General features: G+C 41.5%; 2 protein-coding genes across 2 annotated transcripts in view; both read right to left on the bottom strand.

Annotated features, from left to right (window-relative positions):
• Positions 1–5,016, bottom strand: part of LOC106565834 (chemokine-like protein TAFA-4) — a 42,821-nt gene extending 37,805 nt beyond the window's left edge. The window contains exon 1 of the mRNA XM_014133402.2: positions 4,411–5,016. The gene's annotated coding sequence lies outside the window, so the exon portion shown is untranslated. The remainder of the gene's footprint in view (positions 1–4,410) is intronic.
• Positions 5,017–9,925: 4,909 nt separating this feature from the next.
• Positions 9,926–27,503, bottom strand: eogt (EGF domain-specific O-linked N-acetylglucosamine (GlcNAc) transferase). The gene is made up of 16 exons (XM_014133401.2): positions 27,377–27,503; positions 25,904–26,160; positions 23,049–23,149; positions 22,806–22,914; positions 22,595–22,689; positions 22,159–22,263; positions 21,889–21,995; positions 21,653–21,756; positions 16,444–16,536; positions 16,215–16,286; positions 13,779–13,865; positions 12,721–12,789; positions 12,461–12,522; positions 12,077–12,196; positions 11,023–11,125; positions 9,926–10,775 (listed from the first exon to the last, which is right to left on the bottom strand). The coding sequence occupies exons 2-16, from the start codon at positions 26,096–26,098 to the stop codon at positions 10,629–10,631; spliced, it is 1,569 nt and encodes a 522-aa protein (XP_013988876.2). The 5' UTR covers positions 26,099–26,160; positions 27,377–27,503; the 3' UTR covers positions 9,926–10,628.
• Positions 27,504–27,516: the final 13 nt, after the last annotated feature.

The raw sequence follows: 27,516 nt of genomic DNA on the forward strand, positions 1-27,516 counted from the left end.
TAATGGGATCCCTTAAAGGCTCAAAGCAACCATTTTCATCTCAAAATCAAATCATTTCTGGGTAACAATTAAGTACCTTACTGCGATCAATTAAATTGATCAAAAATATACAAAAATAGCTCCTTTGCAAAGAGCAATTTCGCAAGCAAGAATTTTGCTAGGACTGTCTGGGAATGGTCTGAGTGGGGAGGGGAAAACTGAAAACTAGCTGTTATTGGCAGAAACGTTTGGAACTCTCTTTCATAATGGGTCTATTAATTAATAATTAATTGATGTCACCAGGCAGGCCAAAACTCCATCCCACAAAAACAGGCTGAAATTTCAGGTGGTCTTTTCAAACAGTTCGTAACCTAAAAGTGTATTGTTATAGTTTTCACAATTTCACACTACTATTCCAATCTAATAGTTTGGAATTCTCATCGACGGGGCTGTAGTGGAGCAGGTTGAGAGCTTCAAGTTTCTTGGTGTCCACATCAACAACAAACTAGAATGGTCCAAACACAACAAGACAGTTGTGAAGAGGGCACGGCAAAGCCTATTCCCCCTCAGGAAACTAAAATGATTTGGCATGGGTCCTCAGATTCTCAAAAGGTTCTACAGCTGGAACATCGAGAGCATCCTGACTGGTTGCATCACTGCCTGGTATGGCAATTGCTCGGCCTCTGACCGCAAGGCACTACAGAGGGTAGCGCGTACGGCTCAGTACATCACTGGGGCCAAGCTTCCTGCCATCCAGGACCTCTACACCAGGCGGTGTCAGAGGAAGGCCCTAAAAATTGTCAAAGACCCCAGCCACCCCAGTCATAGACTGTTCTCTCTACTACCGCATGGCAAGCAGTACCAGAGTGCCAAGTTTAGGACAAAAAGGCTTCTCAACAGTTTTTACCCCCAAGTCATAAGACTCCTGAACAGGTAATCAAATGGCTACCCAGACTATTTGCATTGTGTGTCCCCCCAACCCCTCTTTTTACGCTGCTGCTACTCTCTGTTTATCATATATGCATAGTCACTTTAACTATACATTCATGTACATACTACCTCAGTTGGGCCGACCAACCAGTGTTCCCGCACATTGGCTAACCGGGCTATCTGCATTGTGTCCCACCCACCAACCCCTCTTTTACTCTACTGCTACTCTCTATTCATCATATATGCATAGTCACTTTAACCATATCTACATGTACATACTACCTCAATCAGCCTGACTAACCGGTGTCTGTATGTAGCCTCGCTACTTTTATAGCCTCGCTACTGTATATAGCCTCGCTACTGTATATAGCCTGTCTTTTTACTGTTGTTTTATTTCTTTACCCACCTATTGTTCACCTAATATATTTTTTCCACTGTTGGTTAGAGCCTGTAAGTAAGCATTTCACTGTAAGGTCTACACCTGTTGTATTCAGCGCACGTGACAAATAAATTTGGATTTGATTTGATATATAATCGCAGAAAAATCACGTTTTTGACTGCACTCGGCCTTTAACCATTCACTCTCTTTAGAGAGGCTCCCTTTGATTAAAAAAAGCAAGGGCTCAATGGATATCTAACTCTTCATCATACTCTTCATGACAGGGGGTTGAGTCCTCTGCCTTCTGCTGCTCATGGCACAGGCACACATACTCCCTCTAATGTTAAACTGCCCTGCCCTACCTTCCTCCAGGCTACCCCAGAGGTGACACTGATCTCTGGCTGCACCCTCCATCTCAGCCTGGCCTCTATGGAAGCTCTGATGGAGTGTTTTTTCTCCAGCTCCTGTGCTGCATTAGGATGTGATTGACTCTAATATCTCTCTGGAGACTACCCAGTACAGTACAGTATGGTTCGGGCAGAAGAGGAGAGGATGAATGGCCATCAGGACCAATCTCACTTACAGATGAGAAGCCTCCCACTCTCCTCTCTCTCTCCTTCTCTCTACCTCCCTGCTGGGAGGATCTCTCCTCTCCTCCTCTCTGGATTGCACAGCATCAATCACAGTGGCACATAGTGAATCTGCTAATGCCAGCGTACAGCTGATCTCAGATCAGTCTGTCGCACTGCTATCCGTGATCCCTCTGTTATTCATCTAGCTTATCGCCCAGGAGTATCTGGCCTGTCCCCTCCCTGCCTGCTTAGCCTCGTACTCATGCACAATCACAAATGCACACAATACACTCCTCCGCATTCACAATCACTCAGCCAGATAAATCCCCTGCATGTCGGGAGGAAAAGGATGGCCATGCCGTGTAGAAGCCTCACTGGATAGGCCTTATTGCTGTCTGGTGGCGGTTCTGAGAGGTGGGAGATGAGTCTGGATGTGGGAAGGTATAGAGGAGGGGGTATGTGGAGATAAAATGGGACCACAGAGGTTGACAGAGATAAAGGGGAAGCAACACAGCTTGGAGATATGCTGGTGAGAATCCTCAATTCTATCGCTTTCCCTCAAAAAAGTATGCCAGGCCCATGTACAAAGAGGTGTGTGTGTGTGTGTGTGTGTGTGTGTGTGTGTGTGTGTGTGTGTGTGTGTGTGTGTGTGTGTGTGTGTGTGTGTGTGTGTGTGTGTGTGTGTGTGTGTGTGTGTGTGTGTGTGTGTGTAGCACGCATGTGTATTGGTGATGGTTCAGTGAAAGAGGAGGCCAGGTTTGCTAGAGTAATCTCCTTGAAATGTAGAGTACTGCAACTATCTTCATGTTACTGTCATTGAGAATTAAGTCGCCAAACCTTTCCTCTCTCTGGGGACCTCTCCATCTCCCCCTCTGCACTGTACTAATGACACGGTCCCTGCAGACTGCCACTACCGGACAGAGAAACAATGGGAAAATAATTACACTCTTTCTCACTCTGTACAAAATGCAGAGCAGAGGATGAGAGAGAAGAGCGGAGAGGAGGTGGTGGGGAGGAGGAGGAGGGTGGGGGTTAGAGACAAGGATGAGAGAGAAGAGCAGAGAGGAGGTGGTGGGGAGGAGGAGAGTGGGGGTTAGAGACAAGGATGAGAGAGAAGAGCAGAGAGGAGGTGGTGGGGAGGAGGAGAGTGGGGGTTAGAGACAAGGATGAGAGAGAAGAGCAGAGAGGAGGTGGTGGGGAGGAGGAGGGTGGGGGTTAGAGACAAGGATGAGAGAGAAGAGCAGAGAGGAGGTGGTGGGGGAGGAGGAGGGTGGGGGTTAGAGACAAGGATGAGAGAGAAGAGCAGAGAGGAGGTGGTGGGGAGGAGGAGGGTGGGGGTTAGAGACAAGGATGAGAGAGAAGAGCAGAGAGGAGGTGGTGGGGAGGAGGAGGGTGGGGGTTAGAGACAAGGATGAGAGAGAAGAGCAGAGAGGAGGTGGTGGGGAGGAGGAGGGTGGGGGTTAGAGACAAGGATGACTAACAATTACAACATAATAGGGGTTGGCTCTCATTTCTGCTCTCATTAACATGCACCAAGTCATTTTCCTCTTAATGTGTGTGTGTGTGTGTGTGTGTGTGTGTGTGTGTGTGTGTGTGTGTGTGTGTGTGTGTGTGTGTGTGTGTGTGTGTGTGTGTGTGTGTGAGAGAGAGAGAGAGAGAGAGAGAGAGAGAGAGAGAGAGAGCGAGAGCGAGAAACGTGATTCCCATGCCAATAAAGCCCCTTTCAATTGAATTGAGAGAGTTTGTGAATAATATTAATATTTATTCTCTATTGCAGGATGTCTGTTTCTGCACATTAAAAACCTTTCACTTCAGTCCAGCCCTGCTGTGAGTAGAGAGCATTCAGCTGCGCATTTTCTCACTGCGCGCCTGCGTCTCTGCTCCCTCTCTATTCTCACCAGATCAGGATCCATACGAAGCCGTTAGAAGCCCGGTGAAAAAGAGCCAGATCAGCTGATCAGCTAATAAGCAGCACGGAGCCCGGACGAACGCGTATTTAACCTCGCACTGAACACTGCTTCAATCTCACCGTTTTTCTCCGATTTACATTCTCTACCCTTACTGCGAGCAGATTCAAATGACAGTGGATTGGATTTTTCTAAAGTTCCCTCGTTTTAATTTAAGACAGTCTATTGCAATTCAGTGCAAGGATTTAGATTAAGCAATGTAAAGAAAACAGGAATCTGTAGTCACTTTAATGGCCAGAGATTGAGGATAATTAGTTTCATTCTTGTATTTTTCTCCAAAACGTCCTCCTCTCACAGGGTGGTCATTTCACAAATTGAGCACACTGTAGAGACCCAGAACATCAAAGTTATTTTCCCCTTTAGCAGTAACCAGCCCTCCTCTGTGCGGCATGAAAAAAATGGTAGCCTGCCTAGTGCCTACACCTTCTAAAAGCAAAGTCTTCTCTTGACCCTGGTCCCTATTTCATTAGCCTATCACTGAACGTGTGCGGCCGAGCCCATGGAACAGTCACGAAACAAACAGGAAAGCAGGTGATCTATACAAATCAATGCAAGGAATTAAGAATGAAAAATACCCTCTTACCTAAATCTATAAAAACCGATGGCATAATCAAATTGTTTAGGAATCCGGGGGATAGCACTCTTGCTGTGTTACTTTTTCTTCACTTCACTGAATCCGGTTTAGGACTATAAACCAATCCTTACAGCTGCCTGCCAATCTGGCGAAGCCGGCCACAATCAGGCAAGCAGCAGGGTGGGCTACAGCTTATCCGGGTACCGCTGGAGCTGGGTGAGCTGTCTGAGTTTGGTTACCGACTGGATCCACCCTCTAGTTACAGTATCTTACTGCGTCCCATAACAGCGGAAACCAAAAGAAGACAGTGCCATAGAGATGGAGAGGTAAATCATTCATGACAGAAAAAAGTAACCAAAAGTGAATACATCCAAAAGAGCGAAAAGAGACTAATGTTTTCTAAACGTTCAACACTAGTTCATTGTGTTATTGACAATGGTCCCCCACCAATGCCCGTCAGACGGGTTCTCTAGCCGCTGGAGAGATGCTCGAGTGATGGTGATGGTAGAATGATAGTTGCGCTCCCCCGCGCGCACACCTCTCGAGCTGGGATCGATTTGACATGAGAATTGTGAGCTGTCTTTCCCATTCTGAACACATGCGCTGCGTCCGCCCGCCCCATTTGCAATCTTTCAAGTATAGGCTACGTTCAGTGATGTCATAGTTTACAAGTCGCCAAGTGAGGGATGTGCTGAAATGACGGCATGGCAAGTCTGAGGAGAAAACCAAGAGATGATGACGAGCTCAGTGCGATCCAAAAGTTCTTCGTTTTTGTCAGCATTGCGTTTCTGTGGAGTGGGGGTCCTTTAATCCTTTTTAGACAGATTGGCAGATGCTCAACTATGGACCAATTGAATCGATTACACTTAGCATCACATAATAGGCCGGCTCACTTCCACACTTCAATCACATTACAAACGCTGCATAAATATCAATAGACCTACTTGATTCTGTGCCCATCTGTAAGCGCGTCGGTGTAATATAAACCCCCGAGGTGGTGTTAAACAGAATTTAATCATCTCCGTCTCACAGATATGCTCCAATAGAAAAGCTATCAATTATTTGATCCCAAGATTATTCTATGAGGGCTTTGCGATTGATTGTTTAGCGCAATAGCCTATTTAGGCTAGTCATTAGGCTTTGGCCAGGTCGATGTCCGCTAACGACTCAAGGTGAGGAGGATCCGATATGTTCAGATGTTTTTCACCGCATATCATATGAAGGGGCTTATCTTTCTGCTCATTAGGCTATATGTTTATAGTCTACACAACTTCCGTTACATTGATCGAATAAGGGAAAATAGGCCTACGGTCGGCTACTGTAGCTTACGCTGCAGTAGTGAATGCTTTGGTGGAGAGAGCATGAATGAAAACGTGTTCTGAGTGTGCTCAGATAAAACACGACTAGACTAGACACGGTGCAAATCAGACAGTATATTCAATCTCTCCTTGCGATTCATTTCCAGCATCGAGTAGTCTACACTTCTACTGCCCAGGCCCCAGACATTTATCTAATAAAATATTTACCACAGACAAACTCGCGAAGCTCCACCCTGGATTTTTACCGACTTGGTTTAAGTGAGCCAGCGGCTAGAATGTGAGCTGTAAACTTTCAGTTGAAGGTGTAGACTACCTCTGGCTTTGCATGTCACTTAGTTTCATGGTGACTCATTATTTCGTTCTGATGAGGTTATAGGCTAACCTGGGCTAAAGGTAATCCTACATTTATGAATGTACCGGTCTGCATTAAATATAATTTTAAATAGGCCTTTGAGAAGATACTGCTGCTTTGAACATAACCGTGGGAAGCGCATACAAACGAAACACTACAGGCTTCAAATGGCAGATTTGTCAGCCAATGTTGCAGTTTTCCCTCACTGACTCTCAGCAGTCTGTCTCTTCCAATAGAGGACAGGGCCGACCAACCAGTGCTCCCGCACATTGGCTAACCCGGCTATCTGCATTGTGTCCCGCCAACCCCTCTTTACGCTACTGCTACTCTCTGTTCATCATATATGCATAGTCACTTTAACTATACTACTGTATATAGCCTGTCTTTTTATTGTTGTTTTACTTCTTTACTTACCTATTGTTCACCTAATACCTTTTTTACACTATTGGTTAGAGCCTGTAAGTAAGCATTTCACTGTAAGGTCTACACCTGTTGTATTCGGCGCACGTGACAAATAAACGTAGATTTGATTTGAATTAACACCGTTAAGGACAGTGGCGCGCTATAGGACTTCAGAACCATGGAGAGCTCCCGCATGAACGCTTTAAATCCGCTGTTGTCTGCATTGACTCAGCTGTCAGATCAGCCGCCAAACGTTGTTTGAATCAACTGAAAAGGATGTCAGGATATTTTGACAAATGTGTGAAACCACCAGAGAGCTAATGTGATTCGAAAATCCACCTCGTTTAGCGATGTGGATGTTAGGCCTTTTATCTCAAGTGTGAAAACGGCTAATGGGTAGGCCAACATTCCAAACTGCTGGCCATTCCGTTAATACTATTTCATCAAAAGCACTTATCTCATCTATCTTCCGCAAACGGCTGGGTTGTATTGGACCAAACCAAATTAACAGAAGAAAACACTTTGCTGGGCAGTAAGGTATGAGGTTAAATGGTGTGAAATTCAATTCATGCCATCTGTTTCTCGGTGCACGGTCGACAAACTTGTATTTTCAGCCAGAGTAGCGATTTTCAAAGAGACCAAGTTCAGGATATCAAAAATGCACATTTGTAATAGCCTATTTATAATATCTTTCAATTTCAGATATCCCATTTGGCATGCCAGAGTTTATAGAGGAAATACTGCTGAATGAGGAAGATTGGAGTAAAGGGCAAGACGACTCGTGTTCCAGGGACCCAGGTTATAGGATCCCTTCTGGGACTATTTTCACCCATAATCGTTGTCTCATGGAGAAAAACATTATGGAAATATCTCGTCATAACTTGAGGAATATTTCTTCCCCGCTCAATCAATATTTCCACATTTATCCCCTGAAAGAGAATGTTTTTCTGCTTTGCGGGACGCCTGTAGAAGTGGTGAGGTAAGATGAGCTGACTGTAATTGATTTATCTCTGTTCAGTGGTGAGAAATATTTGCTTTATAAAATAAATTATGTCGAGGTGATACACAATATAATGGATATTGTGCATAAAGACAAGGGGAAATGGATGAGAGAGGAGATAGAGGAGGAAAACTAAATCAAATATATGGCCTGAGTAGAAAATACATGAGCTTAGTAAGATCAACAACAAAAAGTGAGCTTTAGAAAACTAGGCAGACACATTACTCAACTGTTAACAAGGGACACTATATGCAGATTAATTTAACCCCTCAAACTACTAACATAATGTGTGTGTATATATATATATATATATATATATATATATATATATATATATATATATATATATGAATAGAAAAGGTGTGTACAGCAGTCGTTATATAGGATGAGCCATGACTAGAACACAGTATATACACAAAGTGGGTAAATTAGTATGTAAACATTATTAAAGTGACCAGTGTTCAATGAATACATATATTCAGAGTGTATCTAAATTATGTATTGCAGTTCTATCCAGCATGTCTATCATTCACAGACTTTGTATACCATTGGCAGATTTATATATGCAAACAAAACCTGGTCATTTTGTTTTTGAACACAGTCATATGATATGTTGTATAGAAAAGCTATATCTCTGCAGATGGTCTGTCTATCTGGTCAAAATCACTGAGACAGGTCCCCCTTCACCCTTTGCTGGTATGGATGACTTGTTATTATGTCTCCAGAGAAACCTAGACTCAAATAAAGGTCCTATCTATCAAATGACTACAAGCAGAATTAGGTGTTTCTGGCTGGGATCAAAATGACCCCAAAGGACTTAACATTTTAGTCCATATTCATACAGAAACACTTAACAATGATTTCAATTTGTTAAGATTATAATCAAAAATATCCCTCTGGGGTGAAAATAACCCCAGTCGGTAGTTGTCATTAGGCCTATATTGACAGTGAGAGCACAACCCTAAAGAAAAACAACCTGTAAAACTGCAGTGTAATAATTCTCCCTAATCTAGTCTGAATCACGGGCTGAGATGTGTACTAATAACTTTACGCACAGCACACTTCCCCATGAAGAAGACATAGGCTGTCTTTGAAGGAGCACTCCCTCTGCTTGCATATTTCAAGCTCATAAGGCGTGCATTAAGAGCAACAGAGGCAGTAATTCAACACCTCCAGTGGACTCACACCATTGCTTCTAACATGACGAAATAAGCCCACCCACGCAGAACTGTTTATAAAGCACCACGTGGGACACCTGAAGAAAATACTCAAAAGTCGCTGTCATAAGCACTAATGGCTAACACTCTTAGATAATGAGTGGTGAGATGGATTCTACCGCGCCCCAAGACCATAACTCAATTAGCACATGCTTTTTCCTAATGATACAGGAGGCACGCACGCACACACACCGTGCACGGATGGCCAATGGACAACATCGGGTTTCCAAGGGGCAGAGCTCTCTCTCACACACACACACACACACACACACACACACACACACACACACACACACACACACACACACACTTTATGAGTCAAGTGACAATAACTCTTGGTACTTAGTTTTCCCATGTTGTCATTTCTTTCCAAAAATACAAATTGTAATGATGTCTTATTCTGTTGTTAAAAGTAAAAAGTGGAGAGAAGGGAACATTGGGCTTGGCATCGATTTCAACCTGCTGCCATGAAGGTTATTGAGCAGCAGACATCTTGGTTTCTCTGCTTTTGATCCCTGCGTAGAGGTGATTATTTTCTTTATGCTGGTCACTGGCTGTAAACTGAGCCGACCTAGAAATAGTGTTCATCCCAGACAGCACTGGTGTCTGTCAATAATGGGAAAGTTCAGCCACAACATTGACAAGAGCAGCTCAGATAGAGAGATTTGTGGTGGCAGTGTTTTGTATGGGGTACAACAGTTCACAACTCTTTAGAACATGAGCTATTCGGCCTGATGCGTCTTCGGATTTAAGAGCTATCATATCTATCTATCAGTCTATGATCAACTCAATAAAACATGACCTAGATTTCAGAGGATTTCGACAGACTTATACAAGAGAAGCACTCTCACACCAATCAATGCAGTTTCACACATCGTGCAATTCTCTCTGTGATCCTGGGGAAAAAGTAATCTAAATTGACTCATGTGTGGTGTTCTACTGCCATCTAGTGGTAAACAGGTGTCACCGACAGCGCAGCCGTGGTGGTTTTGAGGTCAGCCAGATTTATGGTGATGACAAATAGATCTGAACAAGTGCCCTTTTGTGGGGAGCCATTCCTCCCAGCCCCCTGCAAACTAAAATAATGAAACCCTCAGCAAATAACTGTCTGAGATCAGCAATTCTTTTTGAAAAGTTCAGGAGATACTGTACATAGTTACTATCAAAAGATTAATTTGAATAATGATTCATGAAATCATTGCTGCTTAAATTGCCCCAAAAAAAGAGATGTCAACACTTTTGAAAATATTTATTTCAAAACGTTTCCATGGCTTTGAAATATAACATGACTTACAAGACTTTCCAAAACATTGACCAAAAGGTCTGACTCCCTTTCACTTATAAATAAAACATCCAGCTTTAGATTGATTATATTTGTTGTGTTTTCCCTTTCATGGAAGTTTACTATATGTAGTGACTACAAAATAGTTGCAAAGACAATTCTGCGGTGTTGATGAAATGGTCACATTTACAACATGTTGAAAGTTCCATCCCTGTCTGTCTACAACACACCACTTTAATCAGAAAAGCAGAAAATAAACACATTGTTTTAGAAAGTAAACAAACGATCATTCCGGCAACCACCAGTGGCAGCATGTAATAAAAATTGTAATTTGTTGTAAGGAGTGTATGTACGGCACATATACTGTTCTCTAACAAGGAAAATGGTAGCAGGTACTCTAAGTTTGCCAAGGCCATTTGATTTCTCTTTATTATCGCTACTGAGATGCACCTTGGGCTGTGTTGGCCTAGAAGGCTGTGTTAAAGACTCACTGCAGAAAAAAATGAAATAATAAATAGCTGAAAAGTGATGTTGTAAACTTAAATTTAACCTTCATAATATACAACAACTAGTATTAAAAATACTTTTAGATTTATAAGACGGCTGTGTTTTAGTCGTGTGTTTGACTTCACCAAACTGTCCGCGTGCTGCAGGCTTACAGTTCATCCCGGCTGGGCAGGGGCTGCCACTTGGGGTGGTGCAGGACGTAGTCTGCTGCTTCCAGCACCAGACGCATGAACTCCTCCACGTCAAAGGAGTAGTTGGTGAATTTAGGATGATCCCCCAGGGTGGGATGGTGACCCTGTGTGTGGTGAGTGGGGGGGGGTGATGGAAAAGTGAGAGAAAGTCTTTATGAACACTGCACTCCAGGTCTGTGATTTGTGACTGTGTGTGTGAGGCAGCATGAGTGTGTGTACTAAAAACAAAATGACAGATGAGTGTGGTGATAAATGCTGAAGCTACAGGTGAGCATTAGTCAGGTGTCTCTGAGAATCTGGGGCGGTGAGTTAGGTGGAGGTGGTGGCAAGAGTGGCGTTGGAGTTTCCCACCTTATCTTCTGGGAGCACTTTGTCCCTTTTCTGCCAAGTCACATATCGGATCCCCCGCAGCCGAGCCAGATCTCGATAGCAGCTCTCATCCTGACAGTTATATCTGTGGAGAACAGATGGAGACACTTCATCTCCTGCTCTCTCTCTCCTCTCTCTGTGGCGTCCGCCTCCCCATCCTGCCTGATGAATGCCTGTTTAAATTAGGCCGTATTTCACCGCCACGCCTTGCGGCTAAGGGCTAACTGAGCACAGCATGCTGCCAGACCCACCCATCACACACATAGATACACAATACCATATCCAGCACAGATATCACTCTGCCCTGTTATGCTTAAGTATAAATACCTTAAAGTACTACTTAAGTAGTTTTTGGGGGGTATCTGTATTTTACTATTCATATTTTTGACAACTTTTACTTTTACTTCAATACATTCCTAATGAAAATAATGTACTTTTTACTCCATACATTTTTCCTGACACCTAAAAGTACTCGTTGAATGCTTAGCAGGACAGGAAAATGGTCCAATTCACTCCCTTATCAAGAGAACATCCCTGTTCTCCCTACTACCTCTGATCTGGCGGACTCACTAAACACAATGCTTTGTTTGTAAATGATGTCTCTGTGTTGGAATGTTGCCCTGGCTATTCGTAAATACAAATAATAAAACAATCGTGCTGTCTGGTTGCTAATATAAGGAATTTGAAACTATTTACACTTTTACTTTGATACTTAAGTATATTTTAGCAATTACATTTACTTTTGACACTGGAGTATATTTAAAACCAAATACTTTTAGACAAGTAGTATTTTAGTGGGTGACGTTCACTTTTACTTCGAGTCATTTTCTATTAAGTTATCTTTACTTTTACTTAATTATGACAATTGGGTATTTTTCCCATCACAGCCTATAGGCCCGTACTGCCATCCACAGAGCATGGAAGGACAGACAGAGACAAGGATCCAGTGAAACAGACAGACACACAGACACAGAAACACAAAGACACAGTAAAACTGTTGTAGACCCACAGAGATAGACTGGCAATTGTCACTCACAGCTCAAAGATGACGGCCCAATCAGGAAGGAAGAGCAGGTGAGTAAGTCCTGCCCCATGAATCCCGATGAAGATGTCAGAGCTGTGGGTAATGCTGAGCTGCTCCAGGAACGGAACGTCCCTACAGACAGACAGACAGACAGACAGACAGACAGACAGACAGACAGACAGACAGACTTAACCCAATACCCTGACAGACTTCACTCCAACATACTATACTGTACATTCAATATTTACTCCACTCTAAAAGTGGTGTGTCAGACAATAAAATCCAGCTGTTACACAATTCCCATTTGTGCTGCTGCTTTGTATTCTCCAGCATTACTATATAATCCAACATTACTTCCCTTAAACTGAGTCTAAAGAATACAAACTGTTCACTCACTTGTATTTGTAATCCACCACTCTGACCTCAAGTAGAGGCACAGTCTTCAGGGCGTTTATGAGCTGTACGAACGCAGTGAGATGCATTCTCTGATCAATGAGAGCTCAAACAAACACAGAGACTGGCTGCATAAATCACAGGCATTTTAAGCTGGCAGTTTATAGCAAATACGATTTTAAATGGCCAGTTAAGAGCTGGAGGAGGCAATGGAGGGAGGGAGGGAGCAGAGAGTTGGCAGTGCTGCCTCAGCTTGGACTCACCTCCTGCTGGTTCAATATCTTACGGTAGTCTGTGCTGCGTGCCAACAATGTCACCCGAATCCTCCCCTCCTGAAACCAGGAACATAGGGGTGGTGAGATGATACTTACTGTGTGGCTCAGTTGGTAAAGTGGAACATGGCCCCTGCAACGCCAGCATTGTGGGTTCAATTCCTGGGGCCACCCATAAGTAAATGTGTGCATGCATGACTTTGAGACCCATTGTATCAAAGTATCTGGTAAAAGGTAATATCTTATTATTATAAATATGACATGTATATTTTATATGGTGCAGTAAGAGCAATTTCAACATCTGCAAATATTATTATGCTGATCTCATAATCTGACATATTAAGCCCATATTAAGCCCAGCATGTTATACAGCATTACCATCTCCTAGTGGCTAAAAGAGCTACGAAACTCCCTTTCAGTCTCACTGGCATTGTGCCATCTGAGGTGAAAATAGCCTGAGGAAGACAACTCCTGATGCTAAAAACAGAGAAACTGTGAAAGTGATTAGCCACAAACCACAAAGACTGCCAGGAGAACCCCAGAGGGAGTACACCAACACCGCATAGTGCTAAATACATGCCTTTACCAAACTATAAAACATATTAGATGGATGAGATGAAACAGCAGTGTGTGCATAAGGAGAGCTGATATGATGCTGAGAAGAGCACAATGGTCTGGTGTCTCCCTGAGCCATTAATCAGAGGAATAAAAGGAGGGGCTGAGAGGGGCTGAGAGGGGGTCAGGGCCAGGCACACCTCTCATTCAGCTGGATGATGCTATCGCAAGCACCATCATCTCACAGGAAGCCTTTTAGCATATTCTTAGCATCAGCCGAGAATACACAATGAGCTACATCCTCGCAAACGTCTTCAATGGTCATAAAGATACAGTCAAATGCTCGCAGTCTGGGGTCGTAAAGACCAGTGAAGCCTGTATCGGGGAGTTACAGACCACTGAAGAAAAGGTGTGTGTGCGCCAACAAAGTGACCTGTGCTATGTGTGTGTGTGTGTGTGTGTGTTTCAGTGTGTGTGTGGTCAGTATTCCTTACCATGGGTCCATCCTGTGGAACGTTGAGTCGATATAGAGCATGCTGGGAGAAGGCCCTAAACATCCCTTCACTGTAGCAGTCAGATATCTGCCATTAACACGCCAAGAAAAAAACAGCACATCCATTTGTATGTGTCCCTCACACGCATGCTCACAAACACATACATACATGCATAGAGAGAACACACACTCAGTGTCCCTCACACGCACGCTCACACACAGGCTGCCCCCTAGACCTACAGTACCAGACAAAGGTTTGGACACACCTATTCATTCAAGGGTTTTTCTTAATTTTTACTATTTTCTACATTGTAGAATAATAGTGAAGACATCAAAACTATGAAATAACACATATGGAATCATGTAGTAACCAAAAGAGTGTTCAATTCTTCAAAGTAGCCACCCTTTGCCTTGATGACAGCTTTGCACACTCGGGGCATTCTCTCAACCAGCTTCACCTGGAATGCTTTTCCATCAGACTTGAAGGAGTTCCCACATATGCTGAGCACGTGTTGGCTGCTTATCTTTCACTCTGCGGTCGAACTCATCCCAAACCATCTCAATTGGGTTGAGGTCGGGTGATTGTGGAGGTCATATGCAGCACTCCATCATTCTCCTTCATGGTAAAATAGCCCTTACACAGCCTGGAGGTGTGTTGGGTCATTGTCCGGTTGAAAAACAAATGACAGTCCCACTAAGCCCAAACCAGATGGGATTGTGTATCGCTGCAGAATGCTGTGGTAGCCATGCTGGTTAAGTGTGACGTGAATTCTAAATAAATCAAAGACAGTGTCACCAGCAAAGCACCCCCGCACCATCACACCTCCTCCTCCATGCTTCACGGTGGGAACCACACATGTAGAGATCATCCGTTCACCTACTCTGCATCTCACAAAGACACGGCGGTTGGAACCAAAAATCTCAAATTTGGACCAAAAGACATGTCCATTGCTTGTGTTTCTTGGCCCAAGCAAGTCTCTTCTTCTTGTTAGTGTCCTTTAGTAGTGGTTTCCTTTGCAGCAATTTGACCATGAAGGCCTGATTTACGCAGTCTCCTCTGAACAATTGATGTTCCCTGAAGTCTGTGAAGTATTTATTTAGGCTGCAATTTCTGAGGCTGGTAACTTTAATGAACGTATCCTCCGCAGCAGAGGTAACTCTGGGTCTTCCTTTCCTGTGGTGGTCCTCATGAGAGCCAGTTTCATCATAGCGCTTGTTGGTTTTTGCAGCTGCACTTGAAGAAACTTTCAACATGTTTTTTAAATGTTCCACATTGACTGACCTTCATGTCTTAAAGTAATGATGGACTGTTGTTTTTCTTTGCTATTTGAGCTGTTTTTGACATAATATGGACTTGGTCTTTTACCAAATAGGGCTATCTTCTTTATACCACCCCTACCTTGTCACAACACAACTGATTGGCTCAAACGCATTAAGGAAATAAATTCTACAAATGAACTTTTAACAAGGCACACCTATTAATTGAAATGCATTCCAGGTGACTACCCCATTAAGCTGGTTGAGAGAATGCCAAAAGTATGCAAAGTTGTCATCAAGGCAAAGGGTGGCTACTTTGAAGAAACTCAAATATAAAATATATTTTGATTTGATTAACACTTTTTTGGTTACTACATGATTCCATATGTGTTATTTCATAGTTTGATGTCTTCACTATTATTCTACAATGTAGTGTCACAGGCGTCAGAGTGGACCAAAACGCACTTTACTATTTATTAAAGAAAACACTTAATCACAAAATAAACAGATGACGAAAACAGTCCAGTAAGGTGCACAGACTATACTGGAAACAACCACCCACAAACACAAGAGAAAACTAACCCAACTAAATATGGCCTCCAATTAGAGACAACGACAACCAGCTGCCTCAAATTGGAGGTCATTACCAAAAACCCAACATAGAAATAGAAAATGTAGAACATAAACCAAAAAACCCGAACCACACAAAACAAACACCCCCTGCCCAAACTACAATAACAAATAACCCCTTTTACTGGTCAGGACGTGACATGTAGAAAATAGTACAAATATAGAAAAACCCTGGAATGAGTAGGAGTGTTCAAACTTTTGACTTTACTGAACGTATTTACATGTTACCATGTGTACACAAATCTCCTTGAAATTTTCATTTAAATTACATAAGAGCTGGACACGATGAATACAAAACATAAATATTTGACCTAAATTGCATGGTATGACCAAACTGGATATCAGAAGATGCAGGAAAACGGAATGAGGAGGCGAGAAGCATGAACAAAAAAGCACGGACATAAAGTCTGCGTGATAAAAATAGGCAAACGCATGGAGTTAGAAAGGCAGGGACATCCCAAGCAGTTCAAAGGGATTCAGATTTCCTCAAAGGCGGCGCAATTCTATCTCTATATTTTTATTACATAGGAGATACAGGCAGAATACGTACCAAAGGCGTGTTATAGAACAGCCCATATCTCATCCTGGGGAGCAGGGAGAACATGGAATCTTTGAAGCACACCTGTTTCAAGGTAATGGACACGTTAAACAACCATGTACGACCACACTCGCACGCATACACGCACACACGCACACGCACACACACGCACGCACGCACGCACGCGCACACACACACACACACACACACACACACACAACCCAAGCTTTGATTCTTTTACCCTTTTAGTGTCAAATGTTTTCAGATGGATGATGTCATAGTCAGAGAAAGCCTTCCATGTCTCACTGAACAGATCCCCATATCCATTAAAACTCTGAAAAGGAAGAAACATACATAAGAAAGCCAACTTTGAAATTCAGTTGCTTCATCAAACTGGCTCAACTCAATTCCAGATTACATGGAGACTATTAGGAAACAGTGGTTTGTATTATGGTGTGTGTTTCATTAGAACCTTATCCCAGTGTCAGCCACCAGTTTACTGAACAACTTGTGTTGTTTTTCAGATGAAAAACCCTTCCTTTCCTTCTCGCTGTCATTTACTCTCCCTCCCTCTATTTCTTTACCCTTATCCTTCATCTCCACAGTCAGAGGGGGGAACAATGGACAGGATAAGGTTTCCCATAAATCATTCTGTTTTTCACCTACTACTTCCCGTTGACCCCCTCCGCACGCAAGTAGTCACATGTAAAACACAGCACCGCCACACACAACACTCTGGTCAACAACCATACTAACTCTTCTATACACAACACTCTGGTCAACAACCATACTAACTCTTCTTTACACAACACTCTGGTCAACAACCATACTAACTCTTCTTTACACAACACTCTGGTCAACAACCATACTAACTTTTCTTTACACAACACTCTGGTCAACAACCATACTAACTCTTCTTTACACAACACTCTGGTCAACAACCATACTAACTCTTCTATACACAACACTCTGGTCAACAACCATACTAACTCTTCTTTACACAACACTCTGGTCAACAACCATACTAACTCTTCTTTACACAACACTCTGGTCAACAACCATACTAACTCTTCTTTACACAACACTCTGGTCAACAACCATACTAACTCTTCTTTACACAACACTCTGGTCAACAACCATACTAACTCTTCTTTACACAACACTCTGGTCAACAACCATACTAACTCTTCTTTACACAACACTCTGGTCAACAACCATACTAACTCTTCTTTACACAACACTCTGGTCAACAACCATACTAACTCTTCTTTACACAACACTCTGGTCAACAACCATACTAACTCTTCTTTACACAACACTCTGGTCAACAACCATACTAACTCTTCTTTACACAACACTCTGGTCAACAACCATACTAACTCTTCTTTACACAACACTCTGGTCAACAACCATACTAACTCTTCTATACACAACACTCTGGTCAACAACCATACTAACTCTTCTATACACAACACTCTGGTCAACAACCATACTAACTCTTCTTTACACAACACTCTGGTCAACAACCATACTAACTCTTCTTTACACAACACTCTGGTCAACAACCATACTAACTCTTCTATACACAACACTCTGGTCAACAACCATACTAACTCTTCTTTACACAACACTCTGGTCAACAACCATACTAACTCTTCTTTACACAACACTCTGGTCAACAACCATACTAACTCTTCTTTACACAACACTCTGGTCAACAACCATACTAACTCTTCTTTACACAACACTCTGGTCAACAACCATACTAACTCTTCTTTACACAACACTCTGGTCAACAACCATACTAACTCTTCTTTACACAACACTCTGGTCAACAACCATACTAACTCTTCTTTACACAACACTCTGGTCAACAACCATACTAACTCTTCTATACACAACACTCTGGTCAACAACCATACTAACTCTTCTTTACACAACACTCTGGTCAACAACCATACTAACTCTTCTTTACACAACACTCTGGTCAACAACCATACTAACTCTTCTTTACACAACACTCTGGTCAACAACCATACTAACTCTTCTTTACACAACACTCTGGTCAACAACCATACTAACTCTTCTTTACACAACACTCTGGTCAACAACCATACTAACTCTTCTATACACAACACTCTGGTCAACAACCATACTAACTCTTCTTTACACAACACTCTGGTCAACAACCATACTAACTCTTCTTTACACAACACTCTGGTCAACAACCATACTAACTCTTCTTTACACAACACTCTGGTCAACAACCATACTAACTCTTCTATACACAACACTCTGGTCAACAACCATACTAACTCTTCTTTACACAACACTCTGGTCAACAACCATACTAACTCTTCTATACACAACACTCTGGTCAACAACCATACTAACTCTTCTTTACACAACACTCTGGTCAACAACCATACTAACTCTTCTTTACACAACACTCTGGTCAACAACCATACTAACTCTTCTTTACACAACACTCTGGTCAACAACCATACTAACTCTTCTTTACACAACACTCTGGTCAACAACCATACTAACTCTTCTTTACACAACACTCTGGTCAACAACCATACTAACTCTTCTTTACACAACACTCTGGTCAACAACCATACTAACTCTTCTTTACACAACACTCTGGTCAACAACCATACTAACTCTTCTTTACACAACACTCTGGTCAACAACCATACTAACTCTTCTTTACACAACACTCTGGTCAACAACCATACTAACTCTTCTTTACACAACACTCTGGTCAACAACCATACTAACTCTTCTTTACACAACACTCTGGTCAACAACCATACTAACTCTTCTTTACACAACACTCTGGTCAACAACCATACTAACTCTTCTTTACACAACACTCTGGTCAACAACCATACTAACTCTTCTTTACACAACACTCTGGTCAACAACCATACTAACTCTTCTTTACACAACACTCTGGTCAACAACCATACTAACTCTTCTTTACACAACACTCTGGTCAACAACCATACTAACTCTTCTTTACACAACACTCTGGTCAACAACCATACTAACTCTTCTTTACACAACACTCTGGTCAACAACCATACTAACTCTTCTTTACACAACACTCTGGTCAACAACCATACTAACTCTTCTTTACACAACACTCTGGTCAACAACCATACTAACTCTTCTTTACACAACACTCTGGTCAACAACCATACTAACTCTTCTTTACACAACACTCTGGTCAACAACCATACTAACTCTTCTTTACACAACACTCTGGTCAACAACCATACTAACTCTTCTTTACACAACACTCTGGTCAACAACCATACTAACTCTTCTTTACACAACACTCTGGTCAACAACCATACTAACTCTTCTTTACACAACACTCTGGTCAACAACCATACTAACTCTTCTTTACACAACACTCTGGTCAACAACCATACTAACTCTTCTTTACACAACACTCTGGTCAACAACCATACTAACTCTTCTTTACACAACACTCTGGTCAACAACCATACTAACTCTTCTTTACACAACACTCTGGTCAACAACCATACTAACTCTTCTTTACACAACACTCTGGTCAACAACCATACTAACTCTTCTTTACACAACACTCTGGTCAACAACCATACTAACTCTTCTTTACACAACACTCTGGTCAACAACCATACTAACTCTTCTTTACACAACACTCTGGTCAACAACCATACTAACTCTTCTTTACACAACACTCTGGTCAACAACCATACTAACTCTTCTTTACACAACACTCTGGTCAACAACCATACTAACTCTTCTATACACAACACTCTGGTCAACAACCATACTAACTCTTCTTTACACAACACTCTGGTCAACAACCATACTAACTCTTCTTTACACAACACTCTGGTCAACAACCATACTAACTCTTCTTTACACAACACTCTGGTCAACAACCATACTAACTCTTCTTTACACAACACTCTGGTCAACAACCATACTAACTCTTCTTTACACAACACTCTGGTCAACAACCATACTAACTCTTCTTTACACAACACTCTGGTCAACAACCATACTAACTCTTCTTTACACAACACTCTGGTCAACAACCATACTAACTCTTCTTTACACAACACTCTGGTCAACAACCATACTAACTCTTCTTTACACAACACTCTGGTCAACAACCATACTAACTCTTCTTTACACAACACTCTGGTCAACAACCATACTAACTCTTCTTTACACAACACTCTGGTCAACAACCATACTAACTCTTCTTTACACAACACTCTGGTCAACAACCATACTAACTCTTCTTTACACAACACTCTGGTCAACAACCATACTAACTCTTCTATACACAACACTCTGGTCAACAACCATACTAACTCTTCTTTACACAACACTCTGGTCAACAACCATACTAACTCTTCTATACACAACACTCTGGTCAACAACCATACTAACTCTTCTTTACACAACACTCTGGTCAACAACCATACTAACTCTTCTTTACACAACACTCTGGTCAACAACCATACTAACTCTTCTATACACAACACTCTGGTCAACAACCATACTAACTCTTCTATACACAACACTCTGGTCAACAACCATACTAACTCTTCTATACACAACACTCTGGTCAACAACCATACTAACTCTTCTATACACAACACTCTGGTCAACAACCATACTAACTCTTCTTTACACAACACTCTGGTCAACAACCATACTAACTCTTCTTTACACAACACTCTGGTCAACAACCATACTAACTCTTCTTTACACAACACTCTGGTCAACAACCATACTAACTCTTCTTTACACAACACTCTGGTCAACAACCATACTAACTCTTCTATACACAACACTCTGGTCAACAACCATACTAACTCTTCTTTACACAACACTCTGGTCAACAACCATACTAACTCTTCTTTACACAACACTCTGGTCAACAACCATACTAACTCTTCTTTACACAACACTCTGGTCAACAACCATACTAACTCTTCTTTACACAACACTCTGGTCAACAACCATACTAACTCTTCTATACACAACACTCTGGTCAACAACCATACTAACTCTTCTATACACAACACTCTGGTCAACAACCATACTAACTCTTCTATACACAACACTCTGGTCAACAACCATACTAACTCTTCTTTACACAACACTCTGGTCAACAACCATACTAACTCTTCTTTACACAACACTCTGGTCAACAACCATACTAACTCTTCTTTACACAACACTCTGGTCAACAACCATACTAACACTTCTTTCTGTACAGTACAAACAGCTTTGAACAAAACAACAGCTTGCAACATGGTGGAATCTCCAATTAGCCTATGGAGGGCCCAGCGAAGTCCTCACCAGATTTCTTGCACCTATCCAGTCCTCTCAGATCAGTGAAATGGAGACGGGCTGCAGAATGTTGTACCTACCGTATCCCACATGAGGATATTGATGTCTCTGCTGAAGGAGTTGTTGATGTGCTGGGAAATGTACAGGTTGACAAAGTCACAGAAGTGATGGTACATGTTCACCCCTGTGAAAAAGACACATTCAGGTTTGTCCATCACATCTCAGTACATCTGTTACTGTGTCACTAGTTCTACACTGTACACAAACAGAATAAGTTATTTGACATTGTACTAAAAGGCATGAAGATTGTTCCCACCTGCGTCAAGCTTCATGAATACAGTAGGTTTCTCAATGATGATGTCACAATGCTCTTCATCTGTGGGGTTGAAGTCCAGCTCTGTGTATGCTTGCAGTTCAGCATACCTTGGGTAGGAAAAAGAGTGTGTTTCAGAGAGTTTCATGTCTGTGTCATTCATCAATCAATCAAATACTTTTCTTACGAAGTGAAATGTCCTTAGAAAGAACAAACCTTGATATGAATCTGACAGTTCAGGGAGGGGCATAAGGATTATCTGTGTTGTCTCACCAGGACTGCAGAGGGCTCTTGTGCTCTCCTTCTGCGGCCAGCGCTCGGCTGTTCAGACTGCAACGCCCCCCAATCTCCCCCTCCTGGAGAAAGTCCTCCTTATACCTGCAGAGAAAACACAGGTGTGTCCCACACTTCTTTAATTTGATAATACTTCATTTCATTAGGCTAAGAGGAGTGTCTTGAAAATAAGAGAGAACCGCACACTCTAAGAGCTCAGATGCAAAAATGTAATAACCTAATAACCAACGTTTCGACAGTTATTACATTTTTGCATCTGAGCTCTTAGAGTGTGCGGTTCTCTCTTATTTTCAAGCAAATGGAAGAAACAGACCCAAAATAAACTACTGGAATTCTTCCCCAACATGGTCCACACAGGAAAACAAGGAACCCAGATGGGTCGCTAGACAGGAAGTGTCAACCAAGGTGCACTGACCTCTCATGACCCCTGCGAGGGTTCCTCAGGTCCAGGTACAGGTTGGTCGCCCTGCAGAAGCGAGTGTGGCTGGAGCATTTCAGAGATGAATCTCCCTAGAAATAAAATGTGAGCATTTAACAAATGCCTTTTCTGTTTATCCCTGTTGTTTATCCCTGTGGATCCCTGAGTCCTCTGTGTGCAGCTGCACCGAGGGATGGCAGGGTCTTACAGGATTGGTGGCCTTGCAGAGGGTCTTCATCTCACTGAGGCGCTCCATGACATAACCAAAGTCTGCCTGTTTCCAGAACAGCTCCTGGGCTGCCTCCACTGAGCTGGCCCTAGGGAGGACAAAGAGCTCTGTTAGGCCAAACCAGCTGCAGAAATACATAATGCACATCCACATGTATGACAGGAGCTTGGCACAATATGCTAATGAATAAAAGGAAATGCAGAGAGGGGGATTGTGTTGTACCATCCAGAGTCGATCTTGGTGCAGACAGGATAGCCAAAGCGGTTCTCTGGGGCACAGTTCTTCTCATACCCCCAGCAAGACGACACATCCAGCAGAGCATCCTGTCGTAAAACATTAAGGGTGGGGGAGGGGGAGAGAAGCACTAAAGATGTGCTAACACACACTTGCATAGACCATCAAAGTCCACACTAAACAGCCTACTAGTACCACCATGATACACATACAAATCTGTATGTGGTCACTGTCCAAAGCTTTACATTTTCAATAATCGTAAACTTAAGTTCTTAACGTTTTTGTCGCTCTCTTTCCACAAGACTGGCTGCTTAGAAAATAGATTCACCTTGACAAAAATTCAACTCAGTTCAAGAACTTAAAAGAGCAAATCCCACTCCACACTATGAATGACACCCAACATGGTACGATACCCAACATAATAACAGTGATAATAACACAGTGATGATAACACAGTGATGATAACACAGTGATGATAACACAGTTATGATAACACAGTGATGATAACACAGTGATAATAACACAGTGATAATAACACAGTGATGATAACACAGTGATGATAACACAGTTATGATAACACAGTGATGATAACACAGTGATGATAACACAGTGATAATAACACAGTGATGATAACACAGTGATGATAACACAGTTATGATAACACAGTGATGATAACACAGTGATGATAACACAGTGATAATAACACAGTGATGATAACACAGTGATGATAACACAGTGATGATAACACAGTGATGATAACACAGTGAGTGATAATAACACAGTGATAATAACACAGTGATGATAACACAGTGATAATAACACAGTGATAATAACACAGTGATAATAACAGTGATAATAACACAGTGATGATAACACAGTGATGATAACACAGTGATAATAACACAGTGATAATAACACAGTGATAATAACAGTGATAATAACACAGTGATAATAACACAGTGATAATAACACAGTGATGATAACACAGTGATGATAACACAGTGATGATAACACAGTGATGATAACACAGTGATAATAACACAGTGAGTGATAATAACACAGTGATAATAACACAGTGATAATAACACAGTGATAATAACAGTGATAATAACACAGTGATGATAACACAGTGATGATAACACAGTGATAATAACACAGTGATAATAACACAGTGATAATAACAGTGATAATAACACAGTGATGATAACACAGTGATGATAACACAGTGATAATAACAGTGATAATAACACAGTGATAATAACACAGTGATGATAACACAGTGATAATAACACAGTGATGATAACACAGTGATAATAACAGTGATAATAACACAGTGATAATAACAGTGATAATAACACAGTGATAATAACACAGTGATAATAACACAGTGATAATAACACAGTGATGATAACACAGTGATGATAACACAGTGATAATAACACAGTGATAATAACAGTGATAATAACACAGTGATGATAACACAGTGATGATAACACAGTGATAATAACACAGTGATAATAACACAGTGATGATAACACAGTGATAATAACACAGTGATAATAACACAGTGATGATAACACAGTGATAATAACAGTGATAATAACACAGTGATGATAACAGTGATAATAACACAGTGATGATAACACAGTGATGATAACACAGTGATAATAACACAGTGATAATAACACAGTGATAATAACACAGTGATGATAACACAGTGATAATAACACAGTGATAATAACACAGTGATGATAACAGTGATAATAACACAGTGATGATAACACAGTGATGATAACACAGTGATAATAACACAGTGATAATAACACAGTGATAATAACACAGTGATGATAACACAGTGATAATAACACAGTGATAATAACACAGTGATGATAACACAGTGATAATAACAGTGATAATAACACAGTGATGATAACAGTGATAATAACACAGTGATGATAACACAGTGATAATAACACAGTGATGATAACACAGTGATAATAACACAGTGATGATAACACAGTGATAATAACACAGTGATAATAACACAGTGATAATAACAGTGATAATAACACAGTGATGATAACACAGTGATGATAACACAGTGATAATAACACAGTGATGATAACACAGTGATAATAACACAGTGATAATAACACAGTGATGATAACACAGTGATAATAACACAGTGATAATAACACAGTGATGATAACACAGTGATGATAACACAGTGATAATAACACAGTGATAATAACACAGTGATAATAACAGTGATAATAACACAGTGATGATAACACAGTGATGATAACACAGTGATAATAACAGTGATAATAACACAGTGATAATAACACAGTGATAATAACACAGTGATGATAACACAGTGATGATAACACAGTGATAATAACAGTGATGATAACACAGTGATAATAACACAGTGATAATAACAGTGATAATAACACAGTGATGATAACACAGTGATGATAACACAGTGATGATAACACAGTGATGATAACACAGTGATGATAACACAGTGATGATAACACAGTGATGATAACACAGTGATGATAACACAGTGATGATAACACAGTGATGATAACACAGTGATGATAACACAGTGAGTGATAATAACACAGTGATAATAACACAGTGATAATAACACAGTGATAATAACAGTGATAATAACACAGTGATAATAACACAGTGATGATAACACAGTGATGATAACACAGTGATAATAACAGTGATGATAATAACACAGTGATAATAACAGTGATGATAATAACAAAGTGATAATAAAACAGTAGCTCACCCTGTACTGTTAAAAACAATGAAAGTGCAGTTCTTACTTTAAAAGGGCAGAGCGGGTCCTCTCGACAAAGCCTGGCCACTCTCTTGTTACTGTGGAGGAAGTAGGGGATATGGTGCTGTGGCAGCGCGAGGCTGCTGTAGTGGAGTGGTGGTATGTGGCTGGTGTTCTCAGCCTCCTCGGCAGCTACCACAGTGCAAGTACAGACCATGACCAGTGCTACCAACAGCAGCATAGTCAGTCCCACAGAAACACATGGGAGAGTTGCCTTGGCTTACCTCACAGCACAACCAAACTCTGTGGAAAGAGAAAGAGAGAAAAAAAGAGACAGAGATAGAGAAAGAAAGTGTGAGAGGCAGATACACTGTAATCTAGGGTAGAGATGTATACTGCAGTTTACAAGCGTGTGGGTATAGACCATAGTGTGGGAACCTGCCTCGAGGCGGATCTGAACTCCATATAGGAGAGGTCCTAGTGAAGGAAACATTAGTGACCTTTTTCCTACCATTGTTTGAGAAAACAAGTGCTGGACCTGTATGACATGTGACCCATGAGAACACAGCTACCAAAAAAGGTCAGACTAGAAGAATATCCACACATAACATCATCATATTATATTCCCATGCTGCTGTGCTTGTCCTGGGGGGAAAAAAACATATTGGTGGAAAATGTGTTTGTTGATGCATATGCTGACACAACCATAGACTGCTGAGCAAAGCAAAACGTTAAATACAGTACAGTTGCCTAGCCTGCTTTACACACCGGCTGAGAGACGTTTTATTTGATTAGTGGAACAATGAGCCAAATATCTCAGATGCTTTTGAGTCCGTGGGAAAATGCCATAAGGCTTCAAAACATAAAGATGCTCAAGTTGTTAGTGGGCCTATATGTAAGTTCAGAGCCTTGAATAATAACACCAACAAGCTATATGTGGGAAAACATAATTACGACATGCGTTTCTTTTGTAAAATGTTGCTCCCTGAAGCTATTAAGTTAGCCGTCTAGACTTCTCTTAGATACAATAGACGGCAAGCGACACTCCCTAAGTAATAAATTGCGCATCCAGAGCACAATCGTTTTATTGAATACTACAATGTAAACGACACCATCAACTATACGCGCAGTGACACATTGTATTCGATTTTAACTAGTTATCCAGCTACAAGATAATTATCTGTAGCTTACAGGCAGGGAACGACTATCACCGCCCGTTAACAAGTTGCACCGATATTATTAATACACGCACATTGCAAAACGCCCCTAAAATGTCTAGACTAGAATATTTATTTGCATTGCTAGACAAATCATCATAATTGTGCTCCCGCTACGCAGACATCGTCAGCTTGCAACATTCTTGGTGGCACCGCTTTTGCTGGTACACCGTACAATTCACTGCAATCCGAGTGAAAAAGGTGACAGCGAAAGTTTAGAACCAGCAAACTTCGAAAAACTACTTCTCGGAAATAGAAACATTATGTAGTAGATTAAACTACACATTAAACCTGGCGCTTACCTTCTGCAAGCAAAAATGTATGCTCCAGGTCGCCATAACACCGGAAACCTTACACCGGCATGCAGTATATTATTAGTCACAAGGTGGAGTTGTAGGATGTAGTTCAGACTTGCAGAAGTGCAATTGTTTTTGCCTACAAT

This window comes from Salmo salar, chromosome ssa12 (assembly GCF_905237065.1).
Source record: "Salmo salar chromosome ssa12, Ssal_v3.1, whole genome shotgun sequence".
Lineage (NCBI taxonomy): Eukaryota > Metazoa > Chordata > Actinopteri > Salmoniformes > Salmonidae > Salmo > Salmo salar.